Source organism: Cyprinodon tularosa, unplaced genomic scaffold (assembly GCF_016077235.1).
Source record: "Cyprinodon tularosa strain WSP-4 unplaced genomic scaffold, ASM1607723v1 ctg51, whole genome shotgun sequence".
In the NCBI taxonomy this organism is placed as follows: Eukaryota; Metazoa; Chordata; class Actinopteri; order Cyprinodontiformes; family Cyprinodontidae; genus Cyprinodon; species Cyprinodon tularosa.
This window is the reverse complement of record NW_024039241.1, coordinates 210,039-230,747: the sequence shown is the minus strand read 5'-3', so window position 1 is coordinate 230,747 and position 20,709 is coordinate 210,039. Positions and strand designations below refer to the sequence as shown.

The window sequence follows — 20,709 nt, the reverse complement described above, 5'->3', positions numbered from 1 at the left end:
CACATGTTTTGAAAGTTTTTTTTTTACCCCTGAGGCTTATACTCAGTATTTTACAGCAGAGCAATATAACCTCCCCCCTCCCCCCCACACCCTTGTGTTCTACCTGAATTCAAGCTGATGGGTGAGTTGCTCAGAGAAGAGGTGTGAAATAAAGATGAACCTCAGCCTACCACAAAAAAATATTCTCTTTTCCTACAGCTAAAGAAATGCATCTTTTTCTTTACTACAACACTCAGAGTCTAAACATGATAACAACAATAATTTTGTATTTTGATCCAGGCTTATTAGCTAATCTGTGATCAATTCTGTAAGGTGTTCTGTAGAGGATGTGAAAGGGTGTTGCCAGTCCGTCTTTGTGTCTGGGGTTTTCCTCTGAGACAAGGAATCTTATGTCCCACTGGCAGAGGCTGTTCCCTTGTCATATAAGGCTTGCCCGCTTATCTGTAATACATTGCCACCTAGTGGCACTGGTATGTGAATACTAACATATTTGCTTTCTCTCTTATTTTTCAGATTGATGAGAAATCCTTCGACAATGGCACAGTAACGCACAAGATTTCAGTGGTGCCCTCTGCAAATCTGAGTGTAACTTGTATAGTGTCCAACTCCTTTGGCATTGCTACCAAAGTTATAGATGTGTCTTCTCGTAAGTAAAAAGTGATTGCATGATCTTTTTATCTCTCCCCTTTTTTTATTCTTTCTAAATGTTTTCTCTACTTTTTTCACTAATTCTATGTGTCTGCATGTCCTTACAGTAATTAAATGTAGAATATTTAGTCAACATAAAATATTTCATTTATTTGTTTTTTATTATGAGTTGTTGGGTTTAGCCTGATTTCAAAATTGGATACATAAATAATCAGTGTTTCACCATAGCAGAACTGTAGGCCATAAAACAGACCATTACATTAATTATTTCCAGATATTATATTTAGTGCAGAAATTGTTTCAAGTACTACAATTTAGTGATTTATGATCTCAGGGTTTTTTATTAAACTTTGACCAGATTGCTGAAAAGATATAAGCAGAGCAATTTAAATATTTTTTAGCCTTCCTCTCAGGAGCAATAAGTATTTAGATAGAAAGCAGAGACAATGTCATTTTGATTTAAAACAGTCTTCTGCATCTTAGCATAATGGCGATTAGCAATGCAACTACTACTGAAACTGTCCATTTGTATTCCCTAGAGATTGGAGATCCTAACCACAATCCTTAGATTTTCAAATGAAATGCCAAAAAAGACAGAACTTAAAGAACAGAGACTGAAAGCTAAATTTTCTGAGGCTCAGTTTTGCTTGACGTATGTCCGTTCCGCTCTGCAATTAAACTACTATGTGTGGCCACCTAATATTCTGGCTGATCCCAGGGGGCTTGTAGGCTTACAGCACAGTCTGCAACCTTCCAAACCACACTACATGTTGTAGAAAACCTCACTGTTTATACATTTTCAAAGGCTCTTTGTCGCCGTAAGTAACGTAATGTATTATTATTATTTTCTATCTATTACCATGTTTTATATCCTATTTTAAATGTATCTATCTGGAATTAATGAATTATCTATCTGTCTATTTATCCATCTATCCATCCATCCATCCATCCATCCATCCATCCATCCATCCATCCATCCATCCATCCATAATTTGGCCTTACAAAAGTTGCGGATGCGTCAAACACAAACCACGTTTTAGGCTTCCTTCTATAATTCTTCTTTTCTATAACTTCTACTATTCCTCACTTAAACACCTCTAAACTTTCTGTTTATTGGTTTTATGTTGATGAATAATTTTTCTTTTTGTAGCATCTAAAATCTATGTGCTCCCTTTAAAATGATTTCTAAATGATTCAACAATGCTCAAACTGGCTAACTAAGCTATCAATTAGATTTTTCAACCATCATTATAGATAAAAATTGTTGTTGAGGCTGTCTGTTTTGTGCTGCATGTCAGTAAAATGTGGATAGTTTTATCAGAAAAAAAATATATTTTCAGTTTTTTTAGAAATTAAGAAGTTACATAACTAAAGATCAAATTTATTTTTAAAGAATTTAAAAGAAAATGTCTAAACAATATAATCTAATTTGCAGACCATATAAAGTGGAAGCTTCATGTTGTGAAGTCTTAGTTTGTTGGTGAACTGTTTTATGTTGTCTCTTTATGTCCCACTTTGAACTGTCACCTCACTACCACAGTCTCAATGATGCATGCTCTTTAGACCAAATCTAAAAGTGTGTAGTGTTTGTACCATCTTGTGCTTCTTCTTAATCCCCCATCCTTCTTAAGGACGGCTTTTCACATCTTCTTCTCACCATGTTGGGATGCTGGATTTAATCCGTTCCCTCTGTGCATGCAAAAGTAGAGTAGAAGTAGAGTAGTACGTTTTCTCAACCACAAAATTGGTTTTATTTTTTGTTTTGTTTTTCCTCCCCCATCTTTGGTTGAGCGTTAATTTTATTTCATATCTGATTTCAGTATTTGAGGATGTAAAGGTGGATAAAAGAGGTAAGTTGTAGCAGTCTTCTACGTCTAAAGTTTAACATCTCGGTTGAAATAAAAGACTACCTACTGGAAGACGGCATAATTACAGTAAATATCTATCGCTGTATCCCTTAGGTTTTTACAATTAGCCCTGTTTTTTTATGTTATGTTTGTTTTTTTGTTTTTTAATAAAACTATGAGAGGAATGGAGCTACCAGCATCCTGGCAAAATGTCAATCCTGCTCATAGTCTCATTGACGGCTTAATTAAAACTGGAAAGCAGTCATAAGTCCGATGGACATTCCGCAACAGCTCAGTGCAGACTTTCCCACTCATCAATGTGTTTAAAGCATATTATTTCTTTGATTCTCTTCATACGCCTGGGATTGATCTTTTGACAGAAATGGATATCAGCTCACCTTTTTCTCTGGCTTGTGTTACAGATCCAGCAGGAGACGATGACAAAACTAAGCTGGTCGTTGGAGTTGTAGTCGGTCTGCTCGTTGCAGCTGTGGTCATAGGCGTGGCTTACTGGGTGTATATGAAGAAATCCAAGTAAGAAGACTTCTTAAACCTTGTTTATGCATTGTTATCACAGCCCTCAAAATATATTACATTTATAATTATTTAATTTATAAGTCCATTAGAACACTGAAAAAAATTTATGTTCTGACTGACTTACACTTTCAATGATTAGGATATCAGACTGATTTTACATTACACTGAGTTTTCTTTATGATTAAAAGAACATTTCTATTTTAAATTTCTTTCCAAAGTGTAAAAATAGGTTGTTAAACGGAAAACTTCTCAGTACCTTACCTGCAACAGATACCGCTCATAATACTCAGATACCGCTTCTTACATACTCTGCAAGAAAAATTTGTTCTTGCTCTGAATTCAGTTCATTTTAAAAATACTTTGTTAATCCCAAAGGGAAATTAAATGTAATGCATTGAGATGGTGGTGGCAGAGACAAGTCTAAAATAGTGCAGTTTTAATCACCTCAGGCAATTGCTATGATACTAACGATAAGTAATCCTTATGCAAAAACACTATTCATTGAAGAGATTCAAGACAGAAAGTCGTGCTAACCAAAGAAGACACCACAGTTATTCAAAAAAAGTTAAAAAAATAAAAAATAAAAAAAATCCACTGGACTTTGATTGGAATGACTATAAACTGGATGACTAAGAATCTTCGCCGGCAAACGCCAAAGCTAATTTCTAATTTTACAAAAAACTGATAACTTCTTTACAAGGGAGAGGAAATAATCTGTAAATTGGTAATATTTGATCTTCTTGGTAGAAGTGTTCTATGTAATCTAGAATAAAAAATACCACCCAAAAAATATCAACGGTCAAACAGTAAATAGCCTATGTACTTTATTAGGTCCTACACTACAATCAGCTATTCAAACACACGTTTATACGCTAATGGTGATAGTTTAAATTGTAGCCACAGCTGCTGTGGGGTGCACTGACAGAAGCAGGGCGACATTGCCCCCTCTGACTACCAACATCAGGCAAGGGTCTTTTGAGAGCTGCAAGCAAAGACAAAGGGCTGCTGCAGCTGTGTTGTTGCTGGAATTCCAGCTGTGCTTCCTCCATAGGAGCTGTCATAAAAATGGGTCAATGTTGTGCATTCTGGGGATTTTTTACCTGTCTTTTTTAACTGTGTGTAGGTGAGTCCTTGCTTCCTTCCATGGCTACGACCAACATATATTTTATTAACTACCTTAGATTAAAAAATTTGTAGTACCGCAAGTTAGAGCATAGTCTATTAAAGAATGTACCTCTTAATCAAATGTAATAAATCAGTGATTCCCAGAGTGTGGGATTGGTAGATTTCAACTGAATGAATGACACCTCTTGAGAGGTATTGAAGCAAATATATGTACAAATATATATTTAAAGTATGTTTTTGTTGTATAAGTTATTGCTAAATGTAATCTGCTGCAGTTGACCTTTCAACGTTAGACTGTTAAAAAAGGTTAGGTGTGGTGGTCTGTAATTAAAGGTGTGGGAAAACTTTCTGCCTTGTAAAAAAAATGACTTTACAAGATCAATCTGGGAAATCTAAATTCTCTGTCTTGCTTGGAATAAAAAATAAAGGTTATGAATGCTTTAGGTTTATTGGATAAACAAAAACAGATAAAGATCATATATATATTTTTTTTTTAAATTGGTTGTACAGCTGTACTTGCTACCATTAGTACCTATTTAGCCTAACAGTAAACAGTTTGTCAAGGGAAAATCCTTGTTTTGTTTTTTTCCTTTTTTATAATTGTGGTCATAAGTAGTTTAGAAACTGAACATTACTTTAATACAGTTATTAATGTTCCCACCCAAAGCAACATTAAAAACACTCACCCCCACACAAATATTCTTTGCTCCTTTTGTATATTATCTCCAGGGAAGTCTTCAATTAATGACGTTTTATTTCTTACAGGCAAGGAAGCTGCAAAACTGGTGAGAAGGAGAATGGATCCTCTGAGGAGGAGAAAAAGTTGGAGGAGAAGGCGGAGGAGAACAGCCAGAAAGCTGATGTGTAGACAAAAACATTCCTGAAGGGTGAAGTGAAAGGTAGAGAACAATGCCAAAGTTTCCACTTACTGATATGAAAGCTGACTAAATGTATCTGTAACCTTGTTGTAAATTTCTTTTCAGTGAGGACGCAGAACCTTTGCACATTTCTCTTCACCTTTGTACTGGAAAACATTAAACATCGTGCATCGGGATGACGACAGCTTGGGTTTGGTTTCAGGGACACATTCACAAAAAGCATATCCTGACATCCCTCCCACCTCCACCATTAAAGAAAAAGAATGGATACTGTATGTGATAACATAAGTTTTCTGCACTACTGATACATGTGTACACTTGTCTACCATTAGGATTCACGTTTGTTAGAATGGTATTTTGGAAAAGTAAGAACATGCAGATCTTTTTATTGAAATTCTTAGTTTAATGCAAGTGAAGTTTCTCCTTGACCCATTGCTTTTGTTGCAAGGATGCTTAGGTCTGCAATAGTCTGTACTTGATTCTTTGGTTCTTTGAAAGTCGCGGGATCCATGGGATGTTTTTTCATTGCTTCTTAGTTTCATGCCATCTCAGGCCAGCCACATCTGCCTTCAGTGTCAGTATGTAGTTGTAGTAACTCTGTTTGTTTGTGCATTTATTTCAATTTTGTAAATGTATTGGATGAATTAGTGATGAACAGATTTCTGGAAGGGCTTAGAGTACAGTACCTTGAGAAAGTATTCTTACCCCTTTGAACTTTTCCACATTTTGTCAGGTTACAATCAGGGAGCAAGGTGTGTTTAATTGCGATTTGGTTTGATATAGCAAGATAAAATCATACATTTCTGAAATTGAGGCATGCATTTGTCTATCCATCTTGTAATCCCTAAAATGTTGGCCTGTTCTTTTTGAAATAGCTTATGCTCAGTCAGATTGGATGGAGGGAAATCATCATCTATATTTAGATTTAGTAGTGCCATTCAAACAAATACACATGCATTGATCTAAAATCTAAAATGCTTCTCTATCTGTTTATTGGGAACTGATTTCTCACCTGTTTTTTTAGCTCCATCTTAAGTTTGATCAGTTTCAGTGTCCTTTCCAAACAGAAACCTCTCTACAGCCTTTTCCCCAGGTTTGCCATGTTGCAGCAAACTTAATCTTAATCTGGGTTGTTTCTCTGATAAACTATCTCCTTGTCAAAACTGTCTATTTAAGTAGGGTGCCATGACTTAGCAGGTTTGCAGTTATGCAAATTACTTATACTTCTAAGCTTCTGCCTAACTTAACACAACATTGCTGCTGTGTCTTCTTTTATCTTTGCGTTTTGTTTGTTAATGTTCTTATTTGAAGCTCCGAGGCCCTCACAGAACAGCAGTGTGTTTACAGAGATTACGTTACATATAGACTCCGTTTTCTAATTAGGGGACTTCTAAGGCAATGGGTTGTGCTTGATTTTATCAGGGGTATCAGATCAAAGCGGTTTGAGTAAATAATTAACACCAGACATGGATGATTTTTTATTTGCAGAGGAATTTAAAAGCAGCTGAACCTACAAAATACACTGAAGCTTGTCACCTGATAAATTTGGAAATGTTTAAGGGTTTCAATACTTTTACAGGGCACTGTATATTCTTATAATTGACATTAGGTAAAAATGGCAATATTATTTTCATGTAAGGCAGGAACTAGGTAATCTGTCTCAAAGCTGTGTGGTGTTAATAAACATGTTTGTTTTTCTTGGTGCATTACCAGGAGATGAGATTTAATATTTTTGCCTTTCTTTTCATTGTCTTACTGTCCATGAACTGTGCATCATTGTAACCACAGCACAACACAAGAAGCTAGATTACTGGGAGAATGTACAGCACCACTCAACTGCTGGATTTAGTTTTGCTGCACATATTTGGATTTAGGTTTCTGGTCATAAATCTCTCTTGAACTTTTCTTTCAGCCTGCAGTAATGAGAGGATGTTAGTTAGTTAAATCTTTGAGCCACATATTATCTGTGTGTTCCATCAGTGTTGAGGAATGATTGTTGCTTTAAGTAGCCATGGGATCACTTTGTGAATGAGGACTCGAAGTGGAAAAACTAGCCTTTATGATATGTTTGCCTTCTTTTCAAGATCTACCTGTAATTACTTAAGTTTGTGATGTGCACTAGGGTTCATGTTTCAAATTTGTGTAGAAAAAAAAATGGGATACGCGCAGTTGTACATGTCACAAATTTTGGTCCAGTTAAGAGCATTGACAAAACAGAAAAAAAAATCTTTCAACACCGGGACGTAATGTGAAGTGTTTGAATTTAATTTTCTTTATGCTATTTATATGGTACGCAACTAAAGATCCTGGTAGGCATATTCAATTACTGTCACATATCTTTGATTTAAGTTGTTGCTAAATTGCTTGCAGACTTTATGAAATAAAAAAAGAGATTAACTCATCAGTAGTTTGCTCAGAGTCTGGTCGAATTATATATTGAGCATGTAATAACCTCAGATCTCCAAGCTGCTGTTTGTTGCCACCTTGTGAAAATAAAGACATCAAATTGGAAGAATGACCAAAGAAAGTGAACATTGCCATGCAAGTATTGTAAATATCTGATGTTTGTTTTTGTACTTTTGTTTAAAATAAAGTGTACATTTGGAAAAGTTAAGATCATTGAATTTGTCATTTTTTGTGGGATTTTTTTTTATCTGATCATATGATGAAATAAAGAACAAGAGGAGCTGTTAATTGTGGTCAAAACAAATTCTAATTATTTAATATAATTAAATTAACCCTGAGTGGTAAGAGACTATTTCTTTTATCACAATGAATGTTCTCTGAAAGGTGGAAAATGGATTAGTCCTAATTTGCACCAAGTCATTTTAACTGACTTATGTAAAGAGTTTTTATAGAGCCAGAGGGGCAGGAGGCAGAAAAGTCGATCTCAAGACCAGTCAGCCATTTACCATAGAATTGATTCCAACACTTGTTTTTCTACCATTTCTTTTCACTAAACCCTTGTTCAAATTTATTTCCAACAAAAGCTAATTATTTCTTTTTGTAAAAAATTTGGAGTATCAAAGTCTGACCACTTAAATTGGACTATGCTGGCATATAGGCAGTTTCTCAATATAGACTATTATCTTTGTTCTAAATCATGGAAGACATACATATGAACAGCTGATTATGAGCTTTGAGCCCACCATCACTATTTACACATGGGGCCTAGAGTTTTACTACAGCAGAAAATGTTGAATTTTAATGTATCAGATTGTATTTAAACAACGTTGGACTTTACAAAATAAAGTTGCACAGAAGTTGAAACAATATTTAGCAAAACGATCCAGCCCATGTCTGCACTCGGTTATCGTCATTAGGTTTATATTGCAAATGGATGTCTCGTGGACCAAAGTGTAGACCCACTGCGAGGAGACTTGGGGCATAACCTATTGGTTTGAGGATCATATTCCTGACCTGGGGGTCCAAGTGTTGCTTGAGAGAGACGGATGGTTACTCCTGCAACTCCCATCTCTAAAAACAAAGACTCCATTGTACATCTCACCTTTTTTATCTTATTGTTAAAGCAATAACATTTTGATTCAGAGATCTTAAAGATGACTGGTCTGTGTGCATATGAGAAAATTATGGATACATACTTTCAATCAAAGGCCAAAAAAACATTTTCAGAAGTTCTTCAAGACAAAACTAAAAATGATGACCTGAATAACTGTAAAAACCTGTTTGCAGTATGGAAGTAAAATAAAAATAATTTAAAAATAGTCCTCTAATAGTCAATCATTCCGATGATGTGTTTATGTAAGACCTTCCTGCGTGCTCAGCCCCATATTTACTTGCTGCTGGTGAGTTTGACATTGGAAAAATTGCAAACCTTCTTTTAGAAAGTAAGCTTGTATGTTCGATGCAAACAGCAATTTTTAAACAGAGCGTGCACAAGGAGAAATGAGCTTGTACATGCGTTTAATATGCTTTCCCTCTTGGGAGCAGGTACAGGGTTGTGCATGTGCTTTTTTTTCTAAGTGGAGAGGCTGGGTGTTATAAAAAAAAATTCGTGAAAATCCCCCAGTATACCTTTAAGGTAATAGCAATTTTGTAAATCAAATTAGCACATAGATGCAAAAACAAACCACACAACAGTTTTCTGAACAGAGGAACATGTTTAAGTCCATTTTGTGGATTTTGTGGTCTCGAGGATTATCCTGCTTTTAGCCTCCAGAACTCTCTTAGGACAGCCCACACCATAACTGTGTGCCTGTTCTGGACAGTCTCCTGGTCGCTCAATATAATTCTGGTTCTTTAGCTTTGTTTTCTTGCTCACTTTCCTTATTTTGGGGGTTTTCTGACATCCTGTCACTTCCTTTTGCTTCCATGCTGGTTTCCTTCATGTAAAAGTTTTCATTAAACATACATCCTTCCAATATGTGTCAGCCGATGTCCTTTTCGAGCTTCTGTCCTTTCCCCACTATTCTTGATATTTGATGTGTAGCTCTGTGACAAAATAGTGTAGTATAAGTTAGAAGTATAAACTAGTGAATTACATCCCAAATTAAAGTGTGCAAAATAAAGCATTATAATTACAATAAAACCTGTTGGAGGATCTAAGAAAAAGATGAGAAAATATTGATACTCCAAAATGAAATCTCAGGAACATTAAAGAAACTAACATTCACATACTAGGCTTCATTGTTAATCCACTGGAATTACACAGTGTTAACTGACATTAATTAGAGCAACTACACCATCACTTACATTAATTAGAATACTTTTGTTTGACTGTATTCTCTATTCATGACCTCAGGTGTACTATAGCATCATGAATCGCCTTATACAGTTTAAACTCCTTTAATTCTACCCCGGCAGTAAACATATTGGCCCTATAGCCTGGTTTCCACATATTGGATTAAGAAATATTTGTTATGTTCAAAAAAATCCTTTGGTGCCAGAAAAGCATAAGAAATCCTCAGAGGACTTGATGATCACAGGATTTTTAAATGACAAAGAACACATTAAGTAACCTCTGTACCTTACCAATGATAAATATTATTACCTTTGCCTTAAAAAAAAAAAAAAAAAAAAAAAAAAAAACAAGCCTGGAATTTGTTTAAGTAAAATTAACTGTAAGAAAAAAAATGTTGCTTTTTTTCCTTTACTTTTCCACATTTATTACAGATTTACTGCATTATATCAGCAAGAAATAGTAAAATAAAATGTCTGCTATTGTGGACTAAAAAGATCACTTTCTTAAAAAAGTATCATACAGTACAGAAAATTTGCACATGCAACATAAATTATAATCTAACAGGTGGGTTTAGTAACCTTTAGGCAGTAACAATCTATAAGGTAAATTGGCAGAAGTTCCATCTTTGGCATCCAAAGCTGTGGAACAAACATGAAAGTACAATTTAAAAAATGTATATAGCATACAGACAATTCAATCGGCAGAAATTCACAAAAGCTAAGATAAGCTTCTGCTGCCATCCTGTGGAAAAGAGGTATACTGCTTTCTCAAATAGGCGATTAGGATTGTTTTTCTGTTTTGTTATTATTATTTCAGTTATCCACACTGTATAGATAACATGGCATATCTGTGTTTTATTTTGAATTAAACGGTGTCCTTGTTAAATTAGTTTAGTTTAGATAATATTAAATGTTAAAACGTTAAACATATTGTTCAGAAATTGAAGAAGTAATTCATAAATCAAGAATTAGTAACTAATTAATTGTCGCTGTGGTTGTGGTGTCTTTTTAATACTGCATCTTTTAATATCCCAAGTTGTACTTTTGTCAGCACTGAAATTATGGAAGAGATAGGCTTAATTTTGCATAGATTTATAATTTGTTACAAGTTTGTAAAGTCAAACTTTGTTTAGTCAGCATGTAGAATTGGACAGGAAGGAAAAACAATATGCTAATCTGAAGGAACCTTTAACATGTTTAGCTATTTCTACGATGCATGCATTGAATAAAGAAATATACTTTTATCCTAAATAATTAAATATTGTTCATTTAACACATCTTTCTTGCTTCCAAAAAAAGTAACTTAAATATGCAACATTTTAGGCATGACCTCATTTAAAGATTGATCAATCAATATAGGGGCTTGAAATATATATATTTTTCTGTGTGTGTTGTGATAGTGTGGGAATGTGTTCTTGTTTTTAACACAATAGCATGTTGTGGGGACCAACTGCTCCTTGTGGGGCAGGCCTTAGTTTGTTTAAATGAAGAGCTTACTTTTCTGCTAATTCTGGGGATGGTGGGCCACTCCTTGTGCCAGACAAATATTACTTTTTAAACACCTAAAGTTAGTAAGAGGATCAAATAAATGTGCATTAACACTAGTCGTTTGTAAATTGTAGTCAACAATTTATCCAGATACTAAGAGTCTACAAAAGTTCTTACATTTTATCTTGACCTGCTCTCTGTTTGGCCCAGGCATATTAGTTCTGTATGAAAGAGAGTATGCATAACAAATAGTGTCTTATCTGCAGTTTAACAAAATTTTCATGCCAGATACCATTCATGAGTATCCCACATTCCAGTCATTCAGTAGCCATCAACTACACCACAGACAGACTGAATGTAAGGGTGAAAGAGTTATTGAAATCATCAACTGTAAGGTCCACAGATGTTGCAATATTACCTTCTGTTTTTAATGTTTAAGTTAGTAGTTGTTCATTTGAGAGAAGTCTCAAAGTAAGTTTTCATGTTAGAAAATGTGTATTTTGGGCTATTTAGGCATTTAATTGATTCACTATTGTTTGCCACATCAATGAATCTCAACTTTATGAACTCTCAAAAAAAAGCTGCAGACCTGCATTTAGCTCACTTACTCACACCTGACTTCATAGCCGTACCTGTGGGCTTGGCTTTTGTTAAACGAAGGAACTCAGGATACACTCTTCATGCTAGGTTAGCCGAAAGGAAAGTTTATCCTACGCTCACACCACAAGCAGCAGGAGCAAAAAAAAAAAACGTGCATGCTGCTTCATTTTTGATGCTTGAAAAGTGGGTCTAATGCGCGTTGGACGGAGCTACCCTATCCTTTCTCTGCCTGTAACAATGGCAGCTGTATTGGTGCATCGAGTAGCAAACGTACAATTTCTCCAACTCCAGCAGCTGTTGCTTCTGAAATGCGTTGTGCGCATCATATGCTCATGATGGGCTGCTTCAGCTGCTCCCGCTGGTCAAAACGCTCTGCAGGACCTTTTGCTGCACCAAGATGCGCGTCAACTATTGACTTTGCGTGTAAACTAGCATCTTCTGCTGCCGCTGCTGCTTGCGGTGTGAATGTAGCATTATGGCTAAGAGACCACATATTTAGAAAGGTATTTCAGCAAGAGCCATATTTTTGGATTATATTGATTATAAGTAAATGTGTGCATATTTAAGTAAGACCAACAATTTTGAGAGTACATTAAATCTCTCGATTTTGCTGTTTTTTAATGTAAAACTTTGTTACACTGAAAATTACCAATAATAAATGCTATGGCTCAGAATTCCAACGTCCATGTTAAGGTTTCAGATTATGGCTTTGTTTTGACGCAGCCATCCCTCTGGCATTACACCCTGGAAAGGATTTTTTCTTTCTCTTTCATTGTTGACCACCAGTCGGATGAAGACACCCAAAGATCCAGCTGGAAACTACATTCCCCATGGTGTAGAAACTCAGGAGCTTTGTTCCATTTTTGCTGGTGAAAAGGTATGCATCCCGCTTCGAAGAAGCTGTGAGCTGAAAATGCAGCTTCCAAGCGTGGGCACCACTGCCGACGTAAAAATACTGTGGCCTCTCTGGCGGATATGCCCGAAGCTGCCACTTGCTCTCCAGCAGGTCAGATTGACGCCGCCACTTCTTCCCTATCAGGTCAGTCTGACGCCGCTGCTTCCTTACCGTCAGATCAGTCTTACATCACTACTTCCTCCTTGTTGGGTCAGTCTGGAGCTGCCACTTCCTCTCCAATGAGTCAGCCAGCTGCAAACCATACTCCTCCACCAAGCCAGGTCAGTTTTGTCCAGTTGCCACAATCGTCATGTTCATGACCAACATCTAGCTTAATGAGTTAGAACTCTTATGCCAGTTCCCAATATCACTGCCCTCATCTCAAGGAGTCCCACTTATGAGAGTTTTTCTATGGGAAAAAGGATCTACTCCATTTCCTTCCACCTCCATCAGCTCCCTTCCAACCAGCCTTACCTGAGCCACAGCCCCTTAGCGGCCCAGTTCCCAAGCTGGAGCCCCTTAGCAGGCTAGTTCTCAAGCCCGAGCCCCATAGCAGGTCAGTTTCCAAGCCAGAGCCCCTTAGCGGGCCAGTCCCCAAGCCAGAGCCCCTCAAAGGGCCTCAGTTAGATCCTCTTGGCGTTTCTCCTCAGTCAGACCCTCTTAGTCCTCTAGCTCCACAGTCAGACCCCATTGGCATTCCCCCTTCAGGGTCAGATCCCCTTAGTGTTCCCTCTCCAGGGTCAGGTCCCCTAGGAGCTCCCTCTCCAGGGTCTGATCCCCATAGTGTTACCTCTCCTGAGTTTGAGCCCACTCTGAGCTGTCCAGAGACCCTGAGCCTGCTCTGAGCCATCCAGAGACCCTTGAGCCCGCTCTGTGCCATCCAGAGACCCCTGAGCCTGCTGACAAACTAGTCCCTGAATTAGAGCTCTGTAAGAGGCCCCTCGCACTCCTCGCCTTCAAGGCCCCTCATCGGGCGCTCCTTGCCTCCTAGTCCTCTCAGCAGGCGCTCCTAGCCTCTAGGCCCCTCAGTAGATGCTCCTTGCCCCCTAGACCCCTCCACGGCCGCTCCTCATCCATTACCATCTGTAGTGCCTCAATGTGAATCTGCAGCGCCGGTTTATAAGGTTTAACAAAAGTAACATTATTTTAAGTGTGGTTTTCTGTGATTATTTATACAGCAGTTTCTGATTGTCTCTAAAAGCTGTATCATCTTCCTTTGAGTTAACAACTTGAATAGAAAGAGACCAATATTGTCCTTGTGGTTAATGCTTAAGAACTTTGCTCAATTTTTAAGCCAAGTTATTGACATTTACTCAAAGTGAGGACAATTTGGATTTCAACAGCGGGTCCAAAATGTCCAGCCACAAAGGTAAGCCATTAAATAACACCTGGTAATTGAACAAAATGTAACTTATAATCATTTAACTATCAATCATCTTCAATTGCCTGTTTTAATTATTAATATATTCGTAATATGCTAATAAAATTGCTAAACATAAATACATTTCTTACCATTAACTCAACTTCTGGGGCTGCATGGATTTGCTGATGGCTTTGTAGTCATGTGTCCATATCTTTCAAATTGCTTGCCCTTTCAGAGGATGGTACATTCTAGGACGTTTCTATTGTGCAACACAAACTTGTGTAGTCTTAGACCACCTGTAGCACAAAGTTCAAGTGCATCCCTGGCAAGCCGAATAATATCTTCAAGGTCTTCCACCCTTGTAAGACCGACATCGAAATAAAAGTCTCTCCTGATAAATAAGTAACTGTTTTGAGGGTAGACGTCAGCATTAAACTTAGCTATCTGTTTCAGCCCAAAATTGGTGCATCCAGGAGAGGACGCTACACCAAAAAGATGTACTTTAATGCGGGACTCACTAGGTTGCCATTTCAGGTCTCCTTGTTTCCATCAAAGAAAGCACAAGTAGTTGTGATCAGTTTCTGCAACATGAAATTGATGAAACATCTTCTCAATGTCACTCACCAGTGATTTGGGGAGCCGTCGAAAGTGGATGAGAACTCCTGTCAAGTTGTTTAACATGTCAGGTCCACGAAGAAGATGGTTGTTCTGGCCGGTCTCCCTGTACCTGGCTGAGCAATCAAATGCTACACAAAATGTATCTGGCTTCTTTGCATAGCGAACACCATGATGGGGAATGTACCACCTCTCCTCCTTGCTCCCACCGTCTTTAACTAACTCTGCATCTCCCCTTTCAATGACTTCTTTCCATAACTCTGATGTATTTCTTCTTATAATTTTCATCTTGTTGCAGTTTCCCTTTGAGATGGTTAAGGTGTATTGCGACTGAGTCCTTGTTGTCAGGTAAGGAGGGTCTGGTTTTGAAGGGGAGGGGCATTTTGTAGTAGCCTTGTCTAATTTTTCATATGCCTTCTTTTACCTTGTTTAGAAATGTGATGTCATCCTATGTCTGTTTTACCATCTTCACTGCCATCCTTGAAGTACGATTCCAGGATGTGGATCACATCAGCGGGGGTTGCTGGAAGAGGCTTCTTTCCTGTGATTCTGTGACACAGATGACTTGTGCTCAGGGAATCACAGTCTTGTGATGAGCATCCCACAATGCTCCATCCTAAGTCACTTCATATAGCATAGCATATCTTCAATACCCCTAACAATGAACTGCCTTGGAGCCAAGGCCCTGGAGTAGTTGTAGCCGATGAGAAGCCCAGCTTCACAGTCCTTCAGCAGTTGGATTTCAGCTACTATTTCTGCAAGATGACTCCGTTTTTTAACAGTCTTGCAAGTAGCGATGTAAGCGAGATTTGTGTAGACTACTGGAAGATCGACTCGAATAGCACAACTGTATCCCCTTAAAAGAAGGCCAGAAACACTCTCACTTCTGATTACTGTGCCCTTTCCACTCATGATTGTCAATTTTTACTCCACAGGGCACTTCTCAGCATCAAGACCATTGCTTATTTCTTGGTCAACGAATACAGTGTCACTTTGGGTATCGAGAAGAGCATATACAAGTTTCTCAACAGTCGGATTATTTTTGGATTAAACCCACACTCGTATAACCATAGACATGTTGGTTGAGCCTTCTGAGTGATACACTGAGTGAAGTTGCTGCAGAACTTTGACTTATCCTGGCCTCTGAGGAAGATCTTTATTTCACATACCGGTAGTTGTTGTCATGAAGAGCTTTCGGATGCTTTGCCTTTCTCACAAAAGTGATGACGGTGACATTCTTTTGTACTGTTGCCTGTTTTTAGGCATCCTTGGCAGAGTTTCTTCTCATAGTTTTGCTGCTCGGGTAATGACCTCTCTGTGAACTTGGGACATGTATGAATTTGGTGATTAGCATCTTGACAAGGAACACATGGAGGCTTGGCCTTTTTTTTTTACATTTGGTTCTCATTATCAGCAACTGTTTGAATGGCGAGAATGTTGGCTGTCTCTCCTCATGTATTGGCTATGTCCCTTTTCAGTGCTTGAGTCTGATGAACACAGAGCATGAAGAGATGTATTGGGATTGCACGCAATCTTGGCTCAAGTTAGAAAAAAAAACTAACAAAGTCCTTAAGATTGGGAAATTCTTGCTTCTCTTTTATTCTTTGTGGATTTGACGGTTTCCACGTGAGGCCGCTCAGTCTGTGAGCTTCTGAACAAGTTTCTGATTCTCCTCACAGTCATTTAACATGTCAAGGCATAAGGAATGGAATCTTGACAGGCATTAAGAAAGTCTGAGAAGTTTCTTAGCACCTCAGCATCTTTAGGTTGAATACTTGGCTATTTGGGCAGTCTTTCTCTAAATTCTCTCTGAAGGGCAAATGGTTGATTATAGCAACAATTCAATTGTTGATAAGCTTCATCATAATTTCTGTAGAGGTGCCGTTGAGGGCATGGTATGCTGTGTCGCCAACATACTTCTTGAGATAGTAGAGTTTTTTTAGCTGGAGTAAATCACCCTTTGATCCAAAAGTGAGTTGAAGGTGGCTTTCCATTCAATTAATCTTAATTGATCACCACTGTGGACAAATGGTTCAGGAACGGGAAGCCTGTTTAAGGCTGTATTGTCTTGAAGAACCTGAGTGAGTGAAGAAATGTCTGCATGAGAGGGAGCAGCAGGGTGGTGAACGGACTACAGCTACAGGCACCCTACTTGCTTCCTTGTTCCTTCCATTGACTCTGTAGTAAGCTACATCATGTTACATCTCCTCATGATATACCCGAAGCTTGGCTTGAGCTGCCCCTACTTCCTTCTTTGCCTGCAATTGCTCCAACTCATGCCTTTGTGTCTCTAGAGCCTTCTGTTGTTGTTCCTCCAACTCTCATATAGATTCTTCCTCTAACAGCATCTTGTAGTTTGCTTCTTTCACTGCTAGTTCAGTTGCAGCATAAGCACGCTTGGCTGCTAGTGATGAAGTCATGGAGCAATTATCAGACTTGTCACTTATCATGGACACAGCAGATCCATAGATGGAATTTGCGAAGGCATCTTTCGTGTTTATCATCGAATTCACCTTCATCGTCTATTGCTCTGCTTTAGGCAATGTTGATGATTTCTTTGGACACCAATTCACATGTGTCAACTCGTTATCTTATATCAGCAGAAGGTATTGTAAGATCCTGGATTTCAAACAAAAATGCAAATGCAAACCCCACAATAAATGCAATTCTTAAGAAAAAGCAAAATAGGAAAATGTCCCTTAAATTCCATTATATTTACTGTAGTTGAGCAGGTAAATACTTATGTGTTTACTTTACTTCTGTTTGGATGTTACTACTTGACAACTGCATTTAATCATCGTGACTGCCCTCCGTATCCTTGTAGAGAAGTCGATGATGTATTTGCTTGATTGGTGAACCCCATGGGCAGCGAGTGGCGTAAAAGCAGAACACCGCAAAGAACCTCTTTTGTAGCCTTCTTGGGAACACACCGTGGTATCTGTTCATCGCAGCACATATTGTCGGCGGCAGATCTTGAGATTTGATGAGGGCAAAGTTCTTACTATAGCAAACCCAGCCAAACAATGCCGAAAAAACGTATTCTTGTACAGCCATTTGTTTCTGCACATGAATCCGTCGTGAAAAACCATAAGAGCTGTGGATATAAAACAATAAAAAAATCAGCTCTTACAAATAAAGTTTTATCCATGAAGTAATCCAAAATATGCCAAAGTCTGAATTAATTAAACATTAGCATAGAAAATTAACAATCATTTAAGTCAGCAAAACACACATAACCCCACATAAACCATATCCTTGTATCATACCTTGTCCCTACTTTTAGCCAGGTCCTTAATAAATGTATTAAGTACCTGGTTAGATCTTTAAAGTTGTGAAATATTTTTTCTATCCTTTACAGACATGCATATTTGCTCTGTGCAAAATCAACCTTTTTTTTTTATTAGACCTACTTCTGGCCCTGGAGCATAAAATAAAAGCATGTAACAATAAAAATGGAAACAACAAAATAAAAGCACATGGGCTGCCATAATAACACTAAAACACATTTTTTAAGAGTTTGTTACAGGTTTTGATGTGTTTGAGATGTGAGAGAGACTACAGCCAATCATGTATAGAGCCAGATATGGTCAACACAGCAATACTCACACACTGCAGTGTGTAGTATGTGACAGGAATTACATTCAAAGTTTTGAAAATCAGCTGGTCTGGACATTAAAGATACAGATGAAAAAAATCTGTCAACTTATGTTTGCTAGCGAGCTCTGCTTGCTGTTTTCAAAGTCTTTGCATATCTTATCCAACTCAATACCTTGAAATACAGTTTGATATATCTGCAATTTTACTAAAATTCTAAGCACAGCTAGTGACATATTGCCACATCTACATTGTCCCCTTCTTCAAGAATAACCTAAACTGAAGACTGGATGAAGAGTGATGGTCAACTTGTCAGTTCAGAATTATCCCTAGGTGTTTTTTTCGGTTCAGATTAGGGAGAATATTTGGACATTCACCTTTGCTCTGGTGATCTGGTGTAGGAATTCAATAGTAGCTACGGATGTGTGTTTTGGATTATCGTCAAGGGAATACAGCAATGGTAGTATCTTCCCTTTAAGTATAGAACAGTAGATCGCCTATCCAGAAGCTGGTCACGGGGGCAGCCGTCTCAGCAGAAACTCACAGATTTACCTCTCCTCAGCCACCTCCTCCATCTCTGCTGGGAAAAGCCTGATAATATCCCAGTTCAGAGAGACATAGCCCCTCCAACGTGTCCAGGGTCATACCCTGGGCTGGTAGGATTCTAACTTGTTCCAGTAGAAATATTCAGGATGATGAAATGTGGTCCCTATGACCTCCAGCAGCCTAAGCCTATAGCAGCATAACTATAGATGACTTAGGATAGCCTGAAACATCATAACTATAAGCTTTACCAAAAAGGAGCATTGTAAGCATGGTCTTAAAATAGTGTCTGTCTCGTGAATTAAAACTGGTAGATTTTCCACAAGAGATGAGCCTGATAGCTAAAAGATCTGCCTTCCATTTTACTTTTATATATCCTAGGAATCCATACTAAACCTGGAGATATAGAATTAAGTGCTTTGTTAGGGTCATAAGGAATAATCCGATTTATGATTTAAGATGGAGCTTGGATATATAGGGCTTTATATGTCAGAAGGAGGATTTAAATTATTAATCTTATTCTGGATTTGACAGAAATCCAATGAAGGGAAGCTATAATTGGACAAATAACTGTGATGCACATCCCAAAGGAAAATAAATACAGTATTCCAGCCTTGAAGTAACAAATGTTTGAACTTGTTTTTCATCACACTGGACAGGCTATTTTTAATTTTAGAAATATTTGAGTTATGAAAGAAGGAAATTCTAGATACCTGACTACTATGGAATTAAAAAATGACTAGCCATCAAATAAAATAACACCAAGGTTTTTTATGTCACAATTGGAGGCCAGTTCTCCCAAATTATGACATGGGAGAACTGCTCAGCGAGTCAGAGAGAGGTGTGGATCAATGCTGCCTGTTCCGGTCTGGTCTGGAGATCAAATCATGCAGGGCCAGAGAGTGACTGGATGTCAGTATTTAACAGCCATTTGGTGCTTTCAATTAACAGCCCGTCTACCTGCGTCCTGAAAAGAACAAAATCAAATAGTGAGGTAGCGACACCTACTGGACAGTAGGGGATCGTCACAGCAGAGTTATCTATTGACCATGATTTGAGCTTAATTCACTATTTCTTTTGTTTTTCTAACACTAAACCAGTAGGGTGTGTGTTCACAAACAATATATGACAGTTCGAATACTATCTGATTAAATAACATATTTACAATGCCTACTTAGTTTGGGAATATAACATGTTATAGTTGCAGAACTAGGATATGCATCTACAGTTATAAGTAAACCTCTACCTAAGTCTGAAGTCCTTTGCAGCCATTAACTATTTTTCTGTCAGGATTACCCTGACCTGTCTGCCCACTGGTCACCACCAACCCATCCACGTTTCTAACCGATTTTCCCTGCTCAGTGATACACCCTCTGCGTGGCCCACCCTGTTAACTGGCAGCTCCATAGTCAGAAACGTTGCATTAGAGACACCAGGGACCACAGTCAAATGTTTGCCGGGGGGCAGAATGGGCCAATTAAATTCATCCTCAACCCTTTCAGCCAACCACAAGTTCTGCTTTAGCAAAACGTAAACAGGAACCAGAAAAGAGGTAGTCCAGACCAAAACCGGTTATGTTTTAGTAAGCAAGTTAAACCAAGTAAATGGTGAATGGCCTGTAATTATATAGTGCTTTTTCAAGTCAGGAGACTTGACCAAAGCGCTTTACACTTCATTCAGTCATTCACCCATTCACACACACACTCACACACTGATGGTGGCAAGCTACATTGTAGCCACAATGTAGCTACACACTAGTTATTAGATATAATACTGTGTGATTGTAGCTAATAAAGGTACCGTTGCATTTTTAACCCGTGGTCTTTTGTGTTCATTTTACACAGTAAACGATTTATCACTCAGGTTGGATTCAAT

The 20,709-nt window shown here is 38.0% G+C and overlaps 1 protein-coding gene across 2 annotated transcripts in view; it reads left to right on the top strand.

The window, feature by feature from the left end:
* The window catches only part of LOC119795353 (CD166 antigen homolog), a 66,774-nt gene extending 59,125 nt beyond the window's left edge, over nucleotides 1-7,649 (top strand). Inside the window, exons 12-16 of one of the 2 annotated variants that reach the window (XM_038303313.1) lie at nucleotides 514-646; nucleotides 2,469-2,498; nucleotides 2,918-3,029; nucleotides 4,923-5,056; nucleotides 5,141-7,649. In XM_038303313.1, coding sequence (XP_038159241.1) covers nucleotides 514-646; nucleotides 2,469-2,498; nucleotides 2,918-3,029; nucleotides 4,923-5,025 — 378 coding nt within the window. In that variant the 3' untranslated portion in view covers nucleotides 5,026-5,056; nucleotides 5,141-7,649. The remainder of the gene's footprint in view (nucleotides 1-513; nucleotides 647-2,468; nucleotides 2,499-2,917; nucleotides 3,030-4,922; nucleotides 5,057-5,140) is intronic. The other variant, XM_038303314.1, reaches the window with a different exon arrangement.
* The last annotated feature ends 13,060 nt before the right edge of the window (nucleotides 7,650-20,709 follow it).